We start from the raw sequence: 18,937 nt of genomic DNA, 5'->3' as shown, positions 1-18,937 counted from the left end.
GATGCGACCACCGCTCCCATCGCACCCACTAGAATGTTCAAAGCAATGGCCGTCGAAACCGATAAACTCTCAGTTAAGATTGCACCTCAGATCATTTAAAGTATTGAGATCATCAAAAGTGATGGAGGAGCAGGAACCATTAAGAAAATTACTTTTCAAAAAGGTAATTAAATTCATTAATTATACTCACACAACAACAAATACACTGACTTTACAACTAATGAAGCTTTAAATAATTTCAACTAATTCAGAATGTTAAGTTCTCCCGTATCTTAAGTTTCAACTAATTCAGGAAGTAATTAACATTAGAAGAAATTTTGTTAATGAAAGTTAGAAGTTGATGATCAATTATATATTTCATTTAATGATGATGGGCTCAAAAGAAAGCTATATGAAGCATATGATCGATTCAATTGATAAGGATAATCTGATATAAAATTATAGTCTAATCGAAAGAGATTTTATGAACGACAAGATTTAGAAAATATCTAACGAGAACAAAATTATAACTTCTCCTGATGGAGGTTCATCTTGAAGATAAAGACCACTATTTACACCGTTGATGGTGCTGATGTACCCGAAGAGGCTATGAAGGCCGGTCAAACAAAGGGTGAAGGCATGGTTAAGACCTTTGAAGCTTGTGAATTCATAATCACGATTGAGGGATTGTCATTTTTTACTAATAAATAGTGTTGGTAAAATTGTATAATGTATGGTTTAGAAATAATTAAAAAGGCTAGAGGAGAATAATAACGATTAATGTAAAGATCGATGACATGGATTGATCAACGATCAGTATACTGAGAAGACAAATCACAAGAAGATCGGTGACATGGACGAACAGTTGGCTAGGATAGATCTACACAATTCAAAGGAAGCAAGTATTAAAAAGGAAACTAAATCGTATATATGTTGAAAGTAAAATATACTGATTCAGTTTCTTGATAATTAAGAAATTATATTTTGAAAGTAAAAGACGAGAATCATCATAATCGGATCAAATCGTATCATTCTCTTCATCAAGTCAAGGAGTGACGATCAAGGCACCATGCGAGTATAAATAAGAGATGGATTTTCACCTAAGGGTTTTTGCACAAACCGAGTACAAGGAGGAAGATAGACTGACGTCCATTCCACTCTACCTTTTAGTTTTGTTGCCATATATTATCCATATTCATAGAGTGGTGTGTAGAGATCGAGAGTACCAGCCGGTAAAGACTCGTTTGGTAGGATCCTAGGATAGGTCGGTCCTAGGTCTAGAATTTACATAGGATATAAGCGAATTACATCAATAGTCTTGACATGTGGCTTGTACATGCATCTGGGTAATTTGTGTCCTATTACTCTCCCCATTGTAAGTAACTTCTACCCGACCCTTTGGTCCGCGGACGTAGGTGTTGGCTATTTATCGCCGAACAGGGATATATCTTTAATTGAATAAATTTAAACAAAGTTCTTATTTGTTTCGTTTTGAATCTCTCGCGTTTAGTCTCTACTATTCTTGTTTTTGTTTAATCTATATTGTGCCAAAATCCAAAAATGTTTATAAGATCCAACAGTTTGATCTATTCTAAGAGAAAACCGTTCTATCCATCTAATCGTGTTTTACAAGTTTGGGCAAGTTTCTATTTGTTTCAACATTGTTAACACATCCACCAACTCGCAACAACTGGTTGAGTCGCTACTCGTTGAGGTGTTACATCTATTCGTTAAATCAACCTTCACGTTTACCTAGTATTCATTTGTTTGATTTGTTTGTAAGTCGCCAACCTCGACACCAGTCTAAGAGAGACTTATCTTTTATACGTCAGTTGTCTAAATCAGATTAACTCTAATCTGATTCATTCAGTTAAAATATCTAAGCCAGAAGCACACTTATTTAGAGAGATCTTTATCACAAACAGTTCACAGCACAAGCATCTCATTAGATCTTTAGATCATCGGATAGATTCACTCATCGATAACTGTTACTGACGTGTCTGATTCAGTATTTATTTAACTGAGTTAGATCTGAAGGTTCTGGTTCAGTAGCAACTCATCTGAATTAGATCAGATAGGCACGAATTCAGTATTCATAGACTGAGTTGGTTCGACTTGAAAGATACTAACTCAGGATATGTACGACCTAGTTAGTTCGAGACTTGGAGCGCTAAGTCACGATCATTACCGTCATCCGGAGGAAGGACTTAAGCGTCATCAACTTACTCAACTAAAGTGCATCAGCAGGAGCTTAGGATTCCACTCTAAATCTAGTTCGGTTCCTACAGAACTACCACTTATTTTATACTGCATTTAGTTTGTTTGTAAGTTGTAGGTATTTGTAAGTACTGGTTCAGTAGTGTCTGAACAAGTACTAGATTATCTTACACAATTTATTGTACTTTGAGTCATCCATTGATTATTAGTTATAAATTGTGTTTGGCATTCAGGTACTATTTTTCTTACAATTATAATACTTGAATGTTTTTCTAGTAGTTTAATTGTTTTAATAGTACTCTTTGTTTATCCGCTACTATTAGTATCTAGCTTAAGAATAAAATTTATATTTATGTTAAGTTTATTTTTAAGTAGATCATTTGTACATCTGATTGAATCATTTTGATAAAACCAAAATATATACAAGTGATTGTCATATTAGATTTGAGTTGTACCTTGTTAAATTACTTCTTGAGTAACTTAGTAAAAAAAATTAGGACTATCAAATTTTAAAACTTATCTCTTGACAAATCCTATAAATACAACTAAATTATTCATCATTATATATATATATTTGAATTGAGTGATACATACAGTAAATTGGAATATGTAACCGTCTTTCATGTAATAAGTGATTAGTTTGTAAGAACATGATTAAAAAAATGATTAAAAAAATAATGTAGTGATGAAAATTTCTAAATATACATCTTTATATTTTTTTGAATTTTCTTGAAATAAAATTATCTAAACATGATAATGATTTCTCAATTACTATTTCTTTCTTAATAATGTAATCTCATTGTGCGTACTTGTGTTGAACGCGCAATATAGAACGCAATTTTTAGGGTGATCAGGCTCTTTTAATGGTCTAAGTGTAATTTGGCCATCTCATTAATTAATTGCCACAATTATTTTTCATGGTACTCTTTTTATTTGTTGCAGAATTAAAATAATATTAAGAGCACAAAGTTTTTTACTCTCTCCAATTATCCTTACAGCCCGATAGTCGTGACACGAATCTCTCGTTCCAATTGAAGAATTAATCTCACGGCTGTCAATTTACTATGTCGAAACGCTCTAGCAAAATCAATATGAATAGTCTCTTTGGAAATATAAGATCATACTAATCCTTAATCATTTGTTTATGAATAGTCATCGGCTCAACGCGTACAATTGTGTGGCTCTCAATAACTTTACAAATCGGTGACCTGTCAACAAGCTTATAACTCAAAATTATATGATTCGCCTTAATAAGTTTATAACACGGCAAAAGAATATTCTCAAAAAAAAAAAAAAAAAACACGGCAAAAGAATTGCTACTCAGGGAAGCTCAAATAAGCCGACAACTCGGTTGCTGTTTAACAAGGTTGCAACTCGGTATTGTGAGGTTTCCAATAAGCCTACGACTCTGTGACCTTAAACAAGCTTACAACTCGAAATTTTATGATTCTCTAAAAGCCTACAGCTGGCAAAAGAATTGCTACTTGGGATAGTCGAATAAGCCTACAACTCAGGACCTCTCAACAAACTTACAATTTTGAATGCTAGTTGTTATTATCTTCATGCTATCATATTCTCAACAAGGTGGGTTTCTTCTAGAATATCTTCAATAATGTTCAACATCTTCATCGATTGGCCCAGCTTGTACCACCTTGTTCCCAGGCTCGGCCTGTAAGCATGTGCACTATGAGCATTTGCACAGGGCGCCAATGTTTTGGGGCCCATAATTTACTTGTTTTCTTTGGTAGCCAATACGATTGCTTATATAGGGAAATTTTATATAAGGGAAATCATTGACGCACAAAAAATAGGGTGACATGTGGTTTTTGAAGCACCATAGATTTATAATGTAGGCGTCATGTATTTGTGTCATGGACCGTTGGATTCCTACAAGTATTATTAGAGAGAGATCCAGATGAACTTTGATTTGATGGAGCCAAATGTCACTTTACATATTATTGGGACCCATAATTAATTATTATAAACGTAAGTTGATATACTAGTTTTCTTTTACAAATTTTAACACCAAAAAAGTTTTAAAGGCTACATATTGATTGAATTATTGATGTTGCTTCAATATTTGTTTGCTTCAAGTAAATTTTCTTCAATAACATGAGCAAAATTTGTTTGATTTGAGAATTTGATTGACAAATTTTCTTCAAAAAATTCTCGAAAGAAAAAAGAAATTTAGCGTTAAGGGCCATATTTTAGTTTCGCCCAGGACCTCCAAAATGTCGGAGACTGCCCTGCTTGTTCCTGCATGAAGAGAAGAACTTAGCTAAGAAAATAAGATTAAGATAAAGAATTAAAGCTAGGTGCACAACCAAATGAAACCGGCATTATCAAAAAGGTGGTCTGGCTTTAAGAACTTTGGAGAGCAGAAAAAGGGATCCACATTCGAATTGCGGTGGCGGCTGGAGGGCAACCTGCGAATATATTCAAATTAACACTGCCTCCTAGTTGTACAAGGAGCTATCCATAGTCTAGCAACCTTATAAATAGCATGTCAATTAATTTCTCATTTATATTATGAGAATGATACATTTTTTACGAATTCTTCCTGGCACAGGCTCAGACTTGGTTAACCCTACAACTCGGCGAAAGAATGATTACTTGGAAGGTCGAAGAAGCCTAAAACTTGGTGACCTTTCAACATGCTACAACTCGGAATTGTGTGGATATCAATAACCCTACATCTCAGTGACCTGTCAACAAGTTTACTACTCGAAATTATATGACTCTCAATAATCCTACAACTCGGCTAAAGAATTGTTACTCGGGAAGATCGAAGAATCCTACAACTCGGTGTCGTCTCAAGAAGCGTACAACTCAGAATCGTATGGCTCTCAATAAGCCTACGACTCGGAATGGTATAGCTCTCAACAAGCTTACAACTCGAGAACCTCAAATAAGCCTACCACTTGGTGATCTCTCAACAAGGCTACAACCCCGAATTGTCTGCTCTAAATAACCTTACAACTCGGCAAAAGAATTGCTACCGGGAAGGTCGAAGAAGCCTACAACTCGGTGACATAACCTTACAATTAGGTGACCTGTAAACAAGCTTACAATTCGAAATTATATGACTCTGAATAATCCTACAACAAGGTAAAAGAATTGCTACCCCGGGATACTCGAATAAGCCTACAACTATTAGTTGTAGGCTTATTCGAGTATCCCGGGTAGCAATTCTTTTTGCCGGTTGTAGGCTTTTTGAGAATCATAAAATTTTGAGTCGTAAGCTTGTTTAGGTCACCGAGTCCTTATAACTCAAGTGAAGTAGGTGAATTAATTGTAGGCGATGAGCCGACGTCTATTCATAAAAAACTAAGGATTAATATGATCTTATATATCCACAAAGACTATTCATATTGTAGATTTTGCTATAGTTTTTCGACATAATTAATTGATAACTTTGTGCTCTTAATGTTATTTTTAATTCTACAAAACATAAAAAAGAGGACCATGAAAAATATTTGTGGCAAATAATTATGAGATGCCCAAATTAAACTTAGACCATTAAAATGTTGTTTTGAATTGTTCCTAAAATTCTGCAATTATGAAATTGATTAAGTCCATGATTTCAAACATGATGAACAAATCTTACTTGAAGATGAAGAAAAATTTGAAAAGAATGTCATTGTTGAAGAAGAGATGTGGAATGATGTTTATAAATCTTAATAATATTTTAAAAGGAAACAAAAAGCTATTTGAAGGGATCAAATCGAGCTGTATTGATCCTGAAACTGCAGAAAAATTTGTCTCAGACCAAAACATCTATATTTCTAATGATATGTTAGAATGGACTCAAACTTGCACAGAAGTTGTAAAATAGCATTTCAAACATGTTTGTGAAAGAAAAATGCAGAAATATCTCATATGCAGAATTTAACCTCACAACTTGTTGGTTTTGTCACTTTGAAGAACTCAAATGGTATTTTCTGATTTCTTCCTTCAAAATGGGTGTTGTATGCTGCATTTAGGTCCTATATGAATTTTATTAAGTGTTTTGATGGTTGCATTCAAGTTATAGCAATCAGAAATGAAAAATTCATTTTGATGGTCACTTTTGAAGGTATTTTGAGCTTAAAGGGTGATTTTCGGTTTTCTTTGGGAGTTGGCTGATTAATTGTTACAAATAAGTCATGAATGTTGGTTTCAAGATGAACAGACAGTTGCATTGGAGTTTACTTGGCCAGAGATGAAATTTGCTCCTCAAAAGTTCAAATTCAAACATTTATTATATGGTTTTACTATTTACTGCTAAATAAAGGTTAAATGCAAGTATTCTCTGAAAAGAATATTGTAACTTGCCTCTCACAAGAACATATTGTCTCCTCTCCTTCCCCCTCCACGCCCCTCCTTCGTCGGTGGGGAGGGCCCTTTTCCAACTATACCTTTTTATTCCTCTCTTGATGCCTTCCTCATCAGATCTGATCCTTCTTCCCTACACCCCACCCCCCCCCAACGCTTCTCTTCTCTCTGCTCTTGTGTTTGCCTTACAGACAAGGCGAGATGTTATTTGGTCTGGCGGCCAAAACTGCATTTTTCGGGCTTAGTGGGTACTAATTTGGCTCTGTCAGTGCATGTGGATGGATTTTCGGGGCATGGATTCTCTTCCTCCTTCAAATCGGCCAGAGCACCATCTTCTTGTTGCGCCGCCTCTGTCGCTCCCGTTGCTTTACTAAGTCAGTGGTATTGTCTGGGCTCTATTGTCGTTGTCACCATCGTAGCTCTCCCTCTGATGGACCTCTCTCCGCTCCGCTGAAGGTGCTTCTCCTCTCCAGCTATCTCTTTCGATGGCTCTCTCTCTTCCCCTAGGCGAGTCTCTCTCCATGTTGATCTCTCTCCGTCGGTGCTTCTCCTCTTCCTCTTCAGTCCTCCCTCCGGCTACGGCCTGCGTGTGTTGCTCTTCCTCCTTGTCAAATCGGCTTCACCGCTGCTAAAGCTCCGCCAGCATCAAGTTAGTTGTAGTCGCCCTCTTCATAGTGAACTTAGGGTTTTATGTATGGGCCTATGTTGGACCCAATTTGGGCCTAAATCTTCTTGAGCCCAATCTCTTAGGTTTTAATTTTAGGCCTAACTGTTGGGTTCTACGTTGGGTTTGGTGGCAGTTGTTTTTGCCGCATCCTTAATTTAGCGAATTTTATTTTTATTTCGTGTTCTTAGCTAATATCTGATGAAAATATATTGGTCTAGGCCTATCATTTGTGATAGTATCGATATTGATATTAGTTAATTTCACGAACTCAAAATTCTCATAATTTTGGTTAAAATCTAACGCTTAGTTGTTTAAGAATTGCCGTCTATGACAGTATCAACTATTCAGATAATTATGTTTGTGAAAAATATGGATGTTGAGTATGGCCATAGTTTTATGTCTTTGACAAAAAGGTTTTAGTCCATGATGTTTGTGTGTTCTTCATCCTTTTTCGACATAATTAGGATCCCTATGCAGAACTTCATGTTTAATTGCCGAAATTCGACCTCTGCTATATTTTTGAATTCTCTTTTTATTAATGAAATAAAATACATTACCAAAAAAGTTAAATGCCAATACGGTTTCTCTGCTTTTTTCACTATGGTGAAGTTTCTGTTTTGTGTTAGCCAATGAAAGCAAAGCACTAACGTTAAGGTGATTGGCACACTTGTCTTGCCATTATTTGTTATTTTAGTATTTGGTGAGTAAGTAAAGATCTTTTATATATATATATATTTGTATGTATGTATATAATAGGTATGGGAGAAAAGGTTGAATGAGAGATAATATTCCATTTCAAATTTTATTTTTTGCAAATTTAGATTAGTTCAAATGAGAAAAATTTGATTTCATGTTTTTAATTTTCAGTATTGAAAAAGAAAAAATATTTATTTTTTCAATTTCATAGTTCTTTTTCTTTTATTAAGAGAAATGATGTTTTCTATTTTTCTTCCTGGTTCGGACATTAGAGTTGTTGCTTCACCTGTGTTGGGAGTTCTGATCCGTCCTAATTAAAGAGCTAGACTGACCACCCTAAAAATAGCTTGATCACTAGGGGTGGGCATCGGTTCGGTTTCAGTTAAAACTGAGCATAACCGAACCGAAAACCGAAATGCCATTTTTCCACAACCGAAACCGATTCGATAAGTCTTCACTTCAGTTTCGGTTCGGTTTCGGTTTAACCGATTAACACCAATAAAAATTATTGATAGAAATTAGGGACCTTATTGAAACAAAAAATTATATAAGGACCTGTAAAAAAGAAAAAAAAACACTCCAAAATTGACAGATGTATCTCTTCTATACCGAAATCAACAATTTCATAAAGACTTTTTTTCTTTTTATAATTTCATAAAGACTTCATCTTTTTCTCTTGTCACGACGAGTCAAAGATTTTATCTTCTCCTCCCTCTACACTTCCATCTACGCTCTTCTTTCAACAATTGGAGAAGTGAACCCAGATCTAATTTGTGATTGAGACTTGAGAGGGAGGTGACGAACTTTTTTGGTGGTGGAGTGATCGAAGAGTTGCAACGAAGCTTCTGGTGATGGAGTGATCGAAGACGGCGAAGGGGTCGGGTTGTTCTAATAGATCGAGAAAATTTTCGTCGAATAAGAAAGAGGAGTGGAGGTCGTGGTGTTGGATGGATCTAAGAGAGACGTTTTGGATCTTAATTAGATTTGAACTTGTTTGGTTTGTATTAGATTAGATCTGTACTAATTAGGGGTTTTTTTTTAAATATCGGTTTTCGGTTTAACCGTCGCTTAACCAAAAACCGAACCAAAAAAAATCGAAAACCCAAACTTACACAACCGAAACCGAAATTGCTATCGGTGTGATCGGTTCGGTATTATCGGTTCGGTTTCGGTTTGATTATCGGTTCGGTCCGGTTTGTGTACAAGCCAACTGATCACCCTAAAAATTGTGTTATGTTAATTGCGTCCAACACAAGTACGTACAATGAGCTTACATTATTAAGAAAAAATAGTAATTGAAAAACATTATCATGTATAGGTAATTATATTCCAGAAAATTTCAACAAAATATAAAGGTATATATTTAAAATTCTTCATCACTACATCATGTGCTTACAAATCACAAGCACTTATTACATGAAATACGGTCACTCCAATTTATTATATATATGTATCACTCAACTCACACACACAATATATATATATATATATAATAAATAATAGTTTAGTTGCATTCATTAGGATTGGCCAAGAGATAAGCTTCAATGGCCTTGAACATGCCTTCACCCTTTGCTTGACCGCCCTTCAAAACATCTTCGGATACATCAGCACCATCAACGGTGTAAATAGTGGTCTTCAACTTCAAGATGGAACCTCCATCAGGGGAAGCTACAATCTTATTCTCGTGAGATATTTTTTCAATCTTGTCGTTCATAAAATCTCCTTCGATTACGCTATAGTTGTATGTCAGATTAGCCTCATCAATTGAATCGATCCTATGCTTCATATAGCCTTCTTTTGGGCCTGTCATCATATTAAATGAAATATATAATTGATCATCGATTTCTAACTTTCATTAATAAAATTTCTTTTAATGTTAATCACTTTCTGAATTAGTTGTAACTTAAGATACCGCTAAACTTTACATCTTGAATTAGTTGAAATTATTTAAAGCTTCATTAATGGCAAAATCCGTGTATTTTGTTGTTGTGTGAGTATAATTAATGATTTTTAGTTACCTTCTTGAAAAGTAATCTTCTTAATGGTTCCGGCTCCTCCATCACCTTCGATGATCTCGGTACTTTTGATGATCTGAGGTGCAACCTTAGCTGAGAGTTTATCGGTTTCGACGGCCATCGCTTTGAACATTCTAGTGGGAGCGATGGGAGTAGTGGTCTCATTTTCGAAAGTGAAAACACCCATAATTTTCTTAGAAAATAAAAGATACTAAGAATTGATGTGAGATAAAGCGGATGTAATTTGATTGCAAAGATGATGGTGTTTGATGTGAGGAGATTAGAGAACTCAAATGAATGGTATTTATAGACTGAGCTTCGAGGTGATCGGGCAAGCAAATTTTTGTTTGGTCGCAACTTCAAACAAAAATGACGAACGCATATTGACCAAAGATAAAAATGACGATCGACGTTTGAATTATCGAACTTTAGCAACCCCCTAAATTAAAATATGCTAGAAAGGACAATGGTCATCAGTGGTGGCTGCGGCCTATTGAATTATATATCTTTTTGGCTTGTCTCTGTGATGGCGGCATATGCCATATAGCTAGCAATTAGCAAGATCAAAGCGATATTTGAGTTATGAATCGTCTCTAATTTTCTTTTAATCTATCCTGATATCATCACATCCGATCGTCACGAAACTAATCTCTCGTTCCAATTATCAGCGCACAAAATGATAGAAAACGGCCAGAAAGATGTTATTTTCTTATTTTTTCTCATATATTAGTTACAGGTGTGAACGAAAAAAAGAACTTAATCATTCTTATTATATTATCGAAAATTCAATCACCTGTATTATAAAAAATAAAAAAATCACTGTGTATTTCGTTTTGGTTTAAATATTCAATTCTAGTTATAATTCCAAGTTTATAATTGGCGAAAGATACAATATTTAATGATAGAAAAAAGTCGTCGATAAGTTTGAAAGCATATACGTGGAATCGTTGAATGTAGTTGCAAGGTTAGATAAGTTGAAACCATCGGCATCATGTATTCTATAGACTTGAAAAGTATTGTCATCACATCTAGATGCCCCATACTTATCCAACAATTTTTACACTCTTTGATGGATCTTTTATTATCAAATTCATCTGTTTATCAGCTTAGATGTATCGTAGATTAATTAGGCTTTTTTTGTAGTTTTCTACGTTTGTTGGATCCTGAATATAATTTTTCGTCGTTATAAATGAAGCTTTAAAAGTGAGTCATCGTTAATTTAATTTTTTATTTGAAAAGAGGAGATGTTCTATTCATGCAAGTAGCACGATTAAATTCACCCCAACTCTTCGTGGCTTTATTTCGGCCGACTTACATTTCCTGATCATATGAGCACATGTAATAAGGTTTTCAATTCTTAGTGGATTAATAAAGGGAGTGATTATAATATTTTTTAAGTCTCCCCCGTATCCTCACCGCCGACAGCAGTGATATAATATGACACAAAATACATTTTAGAATTTTATACAAAGTCACAAGTAAGTACATAGTGCTTAAATTGATGCGCACAGTACAATATCACAAATTAAAGTACTAGAGAAAACAAATTCAATGACTAGTAAGGTTTAGATTCTATACAATCCTACATCATCTCCCTGAAGCACTTTTGAAAATTTGAATCCACTAAGCCTCTTTCTAACTCGGAGAAAGTAATCGAATTTATAACCACAAAGAATAAAACCACTCTGAGCCTGTGCCAGTAAGAATTCGTCAAAAAAAAAATGTACTATTAATTCTCATTTTGTAAATGAGAAATTAAATGATGACATGCTATTTGTAACGCTGCTAGACTATGGATAGCTCCTTATACAACTGGAGGATGTTAATTTGAATATATTTGCAACAGCCATTGCAGTTTGATTGTGGATCCCTTTTTCTGCTCTCTGAAGTTCTTAAAGCCATACCCTCTTTGTGGTAATGCCGATTTCATTTGGTTGTGCACCTAGCTTAATTCTTTATCTTAATCTCATTTTTATAACTAAGTTATTCTCTTCATGAAGGAACAAGGTGGTGCAAGATGAGTCAATCGATGAAGATGTTGAATATTATTGAAGATATTCTAGAAGAAACTGATAAAGAACCACCTTGTTGAGAATATGCTAGCATGAAGATAATTACAGCTTGCTTTCCAAATTGTAAGTTTGTTGAGAGCTCCCGAGTTGTAGGCTTATTCGTGTATCCCTAGTAGCAATTCTTTTGCCGGCAGTAGGCTTTTAGAGAATCATAAAATTTCGAGTTGTAAGCTTGTTTAAGGTCACAGAGTCGTAGGCTTATTGAAAACCTCACAATACCGAGTTGTAACCTTGTTGAACGGAAACCGAGTTGTCGGCTTATTCGAACTTCCCGAGTAGCAATTCTTTTGCCGTGTTGTAAGCTTATTAAGAGTCATATAATTTCGAGTTATAAGCTTGTTGACAGGTCACTGATTTGTAATGTTATTGAGAGCCACACAATTGTAGGCGATGAGCCGATGACTATTCATAAACAACAAAGGATTAATATGACCTTATACATATATCCAAAGAGACTATTCATATTGAATTTGCTAGAGTTTTTCGATATAATCAATTGACAACTTTGTGCTTTTAATGTTATTTTAATTCTGTGAACAATAAAAAGAGGACCATGAAAAATAACTGTTGCAATTAATTAATGAGATGATCAAAATTAAACTTAGACCATTAAAAGAGCCTGATCACCCTAAAAATTGCGCTCTATTGGGCGTCCAACACAAACATGTACAATGAGCTTACATTATTACATTATTAAGAAAGAAATAGTAATTGAGAAAGGAAAAAACGTGTTTCCTACCTAAGTAAAAGGTTTAAGAACCAACAACGAATAAGAAATGAAATGGATATATGGTAGATTTGATTTTTAAATTTATTTATATCAAGAATGTGTTTGGTTAATAACGCGTTATTGAGGAATTTTTTTTTTTAATACATAAATATTGTGAATTAATTATTATACTTTATAATAAATTTTTGTGGATAATCATCAAAAGCAATTTTTGGATAATGATCAAAAGTAGTTTTAATATAATTTTTTTAATATCCTACTTTATCTAATCAAAACATCTTGAGCATAAATAAATTTAAAAAATCAAATTTAGCACATGTCTATCTAAAACATCAGATTTAATGTCCTATTTTGCCATTGAAAAATCATTATCATGTATTGATAATTTTATTCCAAGAAAATTCAACAAAATATAAAGGTGTATATTTAGAATTTTTCATCATTACGTCATGTGCTTACAAATCATAAGTACTTATTACAGGAAAGACGGCTGCATACTCCAACTCAGACACCAAAATAAATATATATATATATATAATGAAGAACGGTTTAGTTGCATTCATTAGGATTTGCCAAGAGATAACTTTCAATGGCCTTAAACATGTCTTCTCCTTTTGCTTGACCGCCCTTCATAGCCTCTTCGGGTACATCAGCACCATCAACAGTGTAAATAGTGGTCTTCATCTTCAAGATGGAACCTCCATCAGGGGAAGCTACGATCTTGTTCTCGTGAGATATTTTCTCAATCTTATCATTCATAAAATCTCCTTCGATTACGCTATAGTTGTATGTCAGATTATCTTTATCAATAGAATCGATCCTGTGCTTCATATAGCCTTTTTTTGGGCCTGTCATTATTAAATGAAATATATAATTGATCATCAACTTCTAACTTCCATTAATAAAATTTCTTTTAATATTAATTACTTCCTGAATTAGTTGAAACTTAACTTACGGAAAAAACTTAACATCTTGAATTAGTTAAAAATTATTTAAAGCTTCATTAATTGTAAAGTCGGTATATTTGTTGTTGTGTGAGTATAATTAATGAATTTAATTACCTTCTTGAAAAGTAATCTTCTTAATGGTTCCGGCTCCTCCATCACCTTCGATGATCTCGATATTTTTGATGATCTGAGGTGCAACTTTAGCTGAAAGTTTATCGGTTTCGACGGCCATTGCTTTGAACATTCTAGTGGGTGCGATGGGAGTAGTGGTCTCATCTTCGAAAGTGAAAACGCCCATGATAATTTTCTTAGAAAAATAAAAGATACTAAGAATTGATGTGAGATAAAGAGGATGTAATTTGACTGCAAAGATGATGGTGTTTGATGTGAGGAGATTAGAGAACTCAAATGAATGGTATTTATAGACTGAGCTTCGAGGTGATCGAGCTAGCAAATTTTTGTTTGGTCGCAACATCAAACAAAAATGACGAAGACATATTGACCAAAAATAAAAATGACGAAAACGATTGAATTATCGAACTTTAGCAACCCTCTACAAATATGCCAGAAAGGGCAATGGTCATCGGTGGAGGCTGCAGCTAATTGAATTTTCTTTTTGGCTTGTCTCTATGATGGCGGCATATGCCTTATTATAGGCAATTAGCAAGATTAAAGCCATACTTTGCTTATGAATCGTCTCTATTAATTTTTTAGGTTCTCCTCGATATCTTACATCCAACCGTCGTGAGATTATCTCTCGTTTTAATTATCAGTGCACAACGGCTGTAAAGATCGTCTCTATTATTTGGCTTATTTGTTTAAATAGGAAATTTTCCATCTGTAATGTTACTATAAGTTACTCCACTGATACAATTTTCTTATTTTTCTCATATATTAGTTACATGTGTGATGAAAAAAAAAAAAAAAAAAAAAAAAAAAAAAATCTTAATCCATCTTATTATATTAAGATAAGTTTGAAAGCAAACGTGGAATCGTTGAATATAGTTGCAAGATTAGATAAGTTTGAAACCATCGGCATTATATATTCTATAGACTTGAAAAGTATTGTCATCACATCTAGATGCCTCATATTTATCCAACAAATTTTTACACTTGCTTAAGATTTGAATTAGATCCGGTTTCGCCATTTATAAAATAAGGTGTTGCGGAACAATGATATATTTTTTAAATTTTGATGGTCTTAGAGCAATAGTACAATTCTCAATTTTATCACATAAAATAAAATATGTCAATCTTTTTTTTTTTATCTATAAATTAGGTGTGTCATTCAATATCCATATATTTGATATGTCGATGACTAATATATGGTGCTCATGACTTTAAACTCTTTGGTGGATTCTTTATAATCAAATTAATCTGTTTATCAGCTTTGATGCATCGAAGATTAGGGTTTTATTTTTTTTTATTAGTTTTCTACTATCTCCATTTCAAAATATTGCATGTAAAAATTTATATCTATTTTGGAACGGAGAGAGTATTTTTTGGATCTGAATATAATTTTTAGTCGTTATAAATGAAGCTTTAAAAGTGAGTCATCACTGATTTAATTTTTTATTTGAAAGAGGAGCCGTTCTATTCATGCGAGTAGCACGATTACAATCACCACAACATTGCAAGCTTTTCGTGGCTTCATTTCGGCCCTTACATTTCCTGATCATATGAGTACATGTAATAAGGTTTTCTATTCTTATTGGGGAGTTGTTTGTGGACTGGATTTATTTAATTCCGAAATATAATCCACAATCTGTGATGGTGAAACTTATTTAAGACCGAAGGGTCGCAACTCGCAAGTACTCGTAATTTACTCATTTAATTGTGGCTTATATGTGCGCTTATTTATTCATATTCCTTCACTTAATGGAATCTCCAACTGATAAGGAGGTTAAATTGGCAATTATATGTATGTGTCGTGCTTAATAACCAACCTATTTATTCATTCATATATTGAGAACAATGAGGTGAATAACATGTAGAAGTAGGTGTCGACTGTGGTTGTTTCACCAACTCTGCAACAATGGAGATGATAGCGAATTTAATGGCTTCCGTGGCAAGAAAGAACAAGCCAAGGAAAAAAAAGTGTGTTCTAAGGGCTGAGATTGTGAATGTTGTGGCCAAGAAAATGTTGAGAACTCTTATTAGTGAGTTCTTAGACTCTGATACAAGTAATGGGGATCGAGATTATCCAGTCCAAATGAAGACTAGCAGGCTGGAGAATGAGAGTGGAGCTGAAATGATAACAGGGACTTAATTGTGCCTGATACAAAGTATGTGGATGTTGTAGAAGTCTTTGAGAAGAGCTTAATATACAAAGTAATTGACGGATCGGCTCGAGGAAACTCAAACCAAATACATGAAATTGACGGAAAAGATCGAATAATCGACGGAAACGTGATTGATTCGATCTTAAAAATTGACCCTCTCGAAAATACACAAGTAATTGACAGAGATTGTCAAGGAAACTCGAAACAATCAAAAGTAATTGACGGAAAAAATCGAACATTCGATGAAAACGTGATTGATTCGATCTTCAAACTTGACCCACTCGAAAATGAACAAGTAATTGATGGAAGGTCTCGAGGAAACACAAACCTATCAAAAGAAATTGACGAAAAAGAACGAATTATCGATGGAAACGTGATTAATATTCGTCTCTTACAATTGGAAAAAGGGGAAATCTCAAGGTAATTGACGGATGGGTTCATAATCAATTGAACCGAACTAATAAAATTGACGGAATGAAACGAGCAATTGGCGGAAACGCTGGTTACTCGATTCAAAACAACGTGTTTAAGGAAAAAGTAAATCCCAAATCTCAAGACTAGAGATTTTACTGAAAAGAAATGACGAAAATGACTTTTACCACAATACCCAAATTCGTAAGAATTAGGAAAGAAATAGTAATTGAGAAATCATTATCATGTATAGATAATTTATTCCAAGAAAATTTAACAAAATATATAAAGGTGTACATTTAGAATACTTCATCACCACATCATGTACTTACAAACTACAAGCACTTATTACATGAAAAGACGGCTACATACTCCAATTTATTGCATGTATCACTCAATTCAGACACCAAAATAAAGAAATATATATATAATGAATAATAGTTTAGTTGCATTCATTAGGATTGGCCAAGAGATAAGCTTCAGTGGCCTTAAACATGCCTTCGCCTTTTGTTTGACCGGCCTTCAAAACATCTTCAGATACATCAGCACCATCAACAGTGTAAATAATGGTCTTCAACTTCAAGATGGAACCTCCATCAGGGGAAGCTACAATCTTGTTCTCGTGAGATATTTTCTCAATCTTGTCGTTCATGAAATCTCCTTCGATTATGCTATAGTTGTATGTCAAATTACCCTTATCAATAGAATCGATCTTATGCTTCATATAGCCTTCTTTTGGGCCTGTCATCATTAAATGAAATATATAATTGATATAAACTTCTAACTTTCATTAACAAAAATTTTTCTAATGTTTAACATTACTTCTTGAATTAGTTGAAACTTAAGATACGGCCAAAACTTAACATCCTGAATTAGTGGAAATTATTTAAAGCTTCATTAATTGTAAAATCAGCGTATTTATTGTTGTGTGAGTATATTTAATTAATGAATTTAGTTACCTTCTTGAAAAATAATTTTTTTAATGGTTCCGGCTCCTCCATCTCCTTCGATGATCTCGACCTTTTTGATGATTTGAGGTGCAATTTTAGCTGAGAGTTTATCGGTTTCGACGGCCATCGCTTTGAATATTCTAGTGGGAGCGATGGGAGTAATGGTCTCATTTTCGAAAGTGAAAACACCCATGATTTTCTTAAAAAAATAAAAGATACTAAAAATTGATGTGAGATAAAAAGGATATAATTTGATTACAAAGATGATGGTGTTTGATGTGAGGAGATTAGAGAACTCAAATGAATGGCATTTATAGACTAAGCTTCGAGGTGATCGAGCAAGCAAATTTTTGTTTGATCGCAACTTCAAACAAAAATGACGAACACTTATTGACCAAAAATAAAAATGACGAAATCTAAAAATATGCTAGAAAGGACAATGGTCATCAGTGGTGGCTGAGACCAATTGAATTTTCTTTTTGGCTTGGCTCTATGATGGTGGCATATATGCCATATAGCTAGCAATTAGCAAGATCAAAGCGATACTATTTTCTTATTTGTTTAAATCGTCTCTACTTTTTGGCTTTCTTGTTTAAATAGAAAATTTCCATCAGTAATTTTATAAGTTAGTTTTTTTTTTACTCCACTTGATACTATTTTTTTATTTTTCTCATATTATATTGTATTAGTTACAGGTCATGTGAAAAAAAGAACTTAATGCATCTCATTAGTTCCTATCTTCGTATCAAAATACATGATATATTAAATTTTTAAATTTATATATAAATATGAGTTTAGTGAAAATTAGTGATTAAATATATGAAATATGAGTGAATTTAAAAATTTTAAATATGTTATTGAAAATTCAATCGCTCCGTATATTTCGTTGTAGTTTAAAATAATTTTTTTGGAGGAATGTAGTTTATTTATTCAATCCTAGTTATAATGCCAAATTTATAATCGGTGGAAGATATCAAAATTCAAAGGAAAAAAAATCATCGATAAGTTTGAAAGCATACGTACGTGGAATCGTTTAATATAGTTGCAAGGTTATATAAGTTGAAACCATATCGGCATCATGTATTCTATAGACATTTTTTTTTTCTTTTGACAATCGTATTGTATAGACTTGAAAAGTGTTGTCATAATGTCATTACATCTAGAAGCCATATTTACTCCAACAATTTTTTTGACTTGCCTGAGATCTAATATATAGAATAACTGTAGTAAGAACAATGATATATATATATATATATGTGTTTTGTTTTGATGGTATTAGAAGTTAGAACAATAATATATTGATGGTCTTATAACAATAATATACTTCTCGTCAATCAAGACGTGACCTAATAGTTAGATATTTCCTCCATCGTCAGGTCATGGATTCGACACGTAGGGGAGCGAATTTTGATGGATAATATAGTTATATAAGGGATTTATCAAAAATAATAATAATATTAGTACTTCTCAATTTTGAAGAAGATAAATATATCAATCTTTTATATCGATAAATTAGGCGTGTCATTCAATATCCACATATACAATATATTGATGACTAATACAAGGTGCCCATGGCTCAAACTGTTTGTTGGGTCCTTTATTATCAAATTGGGGGCTTATTAGACTTGTCGTAGATCAGGCTTTTTTTTAGCGTAAT

General features: G+C 33.5%; 3 protein-coding genes across 3 annotated transcripts; all 3 read right to left on the bottom strand.

Moving 5' to 3' along the window:
• Nucleotides 1-9,377: 9,377 nt before the first annotated feature.
• Nucleotides 9,378-10,075, bottom strand: LOC139885311 (major allergen Pru ar 1-like). The gene is made up of 2 exons (XM_071869232.1): nt 9,892-10,075; nt 9,378-9,676 (listed from the first exon to the last, which is right to left on the bottom strand). The coding sequence occupies exons 1-2, from the start codon at nt 10,073-10,075 to the stop codon at nt 9,378-9,380; spliced, it is 483 nt and encodes a 160-aa protein (XP_071725333.1).
• A 1,066-nt stretch (nt 10,076-11,141) lies between these two features.
• Nucleotides 11,142-13,935, bottom strand: LOC139885320 (major allergen Pru av 1-like). Its single transcript, XM_071869241.1, has 4 exons — nt 13,752-13,935; nt 13,264-13,538; nt 11,467-11,579; nt 11,142-11,208 (listed from the first exon to the last, which is right to left on the bottom strand). Exons 1-4 carry the CDS (start codon nt 13,933-13,935, stop codon nt 11,142-11,144), a joined length of 639 nt encoding a protein of 212 aa, XP_071725342.1.
• Nucleotides 13,936-16,772: 2,837 nt separating this feature from the next.
• On the bottom strand, nt 16,773-17,473 carry LOC139885319 (major strawberry allergen Fra a 1.05-like). Its single transcript, XM_071869240.1, has 2 exons — nt 17,290-17,473; nt 16,773-17,071 (listed from the first exon to the last, which is right to left on the bottom strand). The coding sequence occupies exons 1-2, from the start codon at nt 17,471-17,473 to the stop codon at nt 16,773-16,775; spliced, it is 483 nt and encodes a 160-aa protein (XP_071725341.1).
• Nucleotides 17,474-18,937: the final 1,464 nt, after the last annotated feature.

This window comes from Rutidosis leptorrhynchoides, unplaced genomic scaffold (genome assembly GCF_046630445.1).
Source record: "Rutidosis leptorrhynchoides isolate AG116_Rl617_1_P2 unplaced genomic scaffold, CSIRO_AGI_Rlap_v1 contig95, whole genome shotgun sequence".
Taxonomy (NCBI): domain Eukaryota; kingdom Viridiplantae; phylum Streptophyta; class Magnoliopsida; order Asterales; family Asteraceae; genus Rutidosis; species Rutidosis leptorrhynchoides.
The sequence above is the reverse complement of the archived record's forward strand: the minus strand, read 5'-3'. Positions and strand labels throughout refer to the sequence as shown.

What these genes read in the sequence shown, in the direction of transcription:
- LOC139885311 (XM_071869232.1), bottom strand. Translation starts at nt 10,075, where the DNA reads ATGGGTGTTTTCACTTTCGAAAATGAGACCACTACTCCCATCGCTCCC. An exon ending in GAAGATTACTTTTCAAGAAG is followed by an intron (nt 9,677 to 9,891) that starts GTAACTAAAAAT and finishes ATATGATGACAG; the next exon opens with GCCCAAAAGAAGGCTATATG.
- LOC139885320 (XM_071869241.1), bottom strand. Translation starts at nt 13,935, where the DNA reads ATGGGCGTTTTCACTTTCGAAGATGAGACCACTACTCCCATCGCACCC. An exon ending in GAAGATTACTTTTCAAGAAG is followed by an intron (nt 13,539 to 13,751) that starts GTAATTAAATTC and finishes TAATAATGACAG; the next exon opens with GCCCAAAAAAAGGCTATATG. An exon ending in CCATTGAAAGTTATCTCTTG is followed by an intron (nt 11,580 to 13,263) that starts GCAAATCCTAAT and finishes TTACTGGCACAG; the next exon opens with GCTCAGAGTGGTTTTATTCT.
- LOC139885319 (XM_071869240.1), bottom strand. Translation starts at nt 17,473, where the DNA reads ATGGGTGTTTTCACTTTCGAAAATGAGACCATTACTCCCATCGCTCCC. An exon ending in AAAAATTATTTTTCAAGAAG is followed by an intron (nt 17,072 to 17,289) that starts GTAACTAAATTC and finishes TAATGATGACAG; the next exon opens with GCCCAAAAGAAGGCTATATG.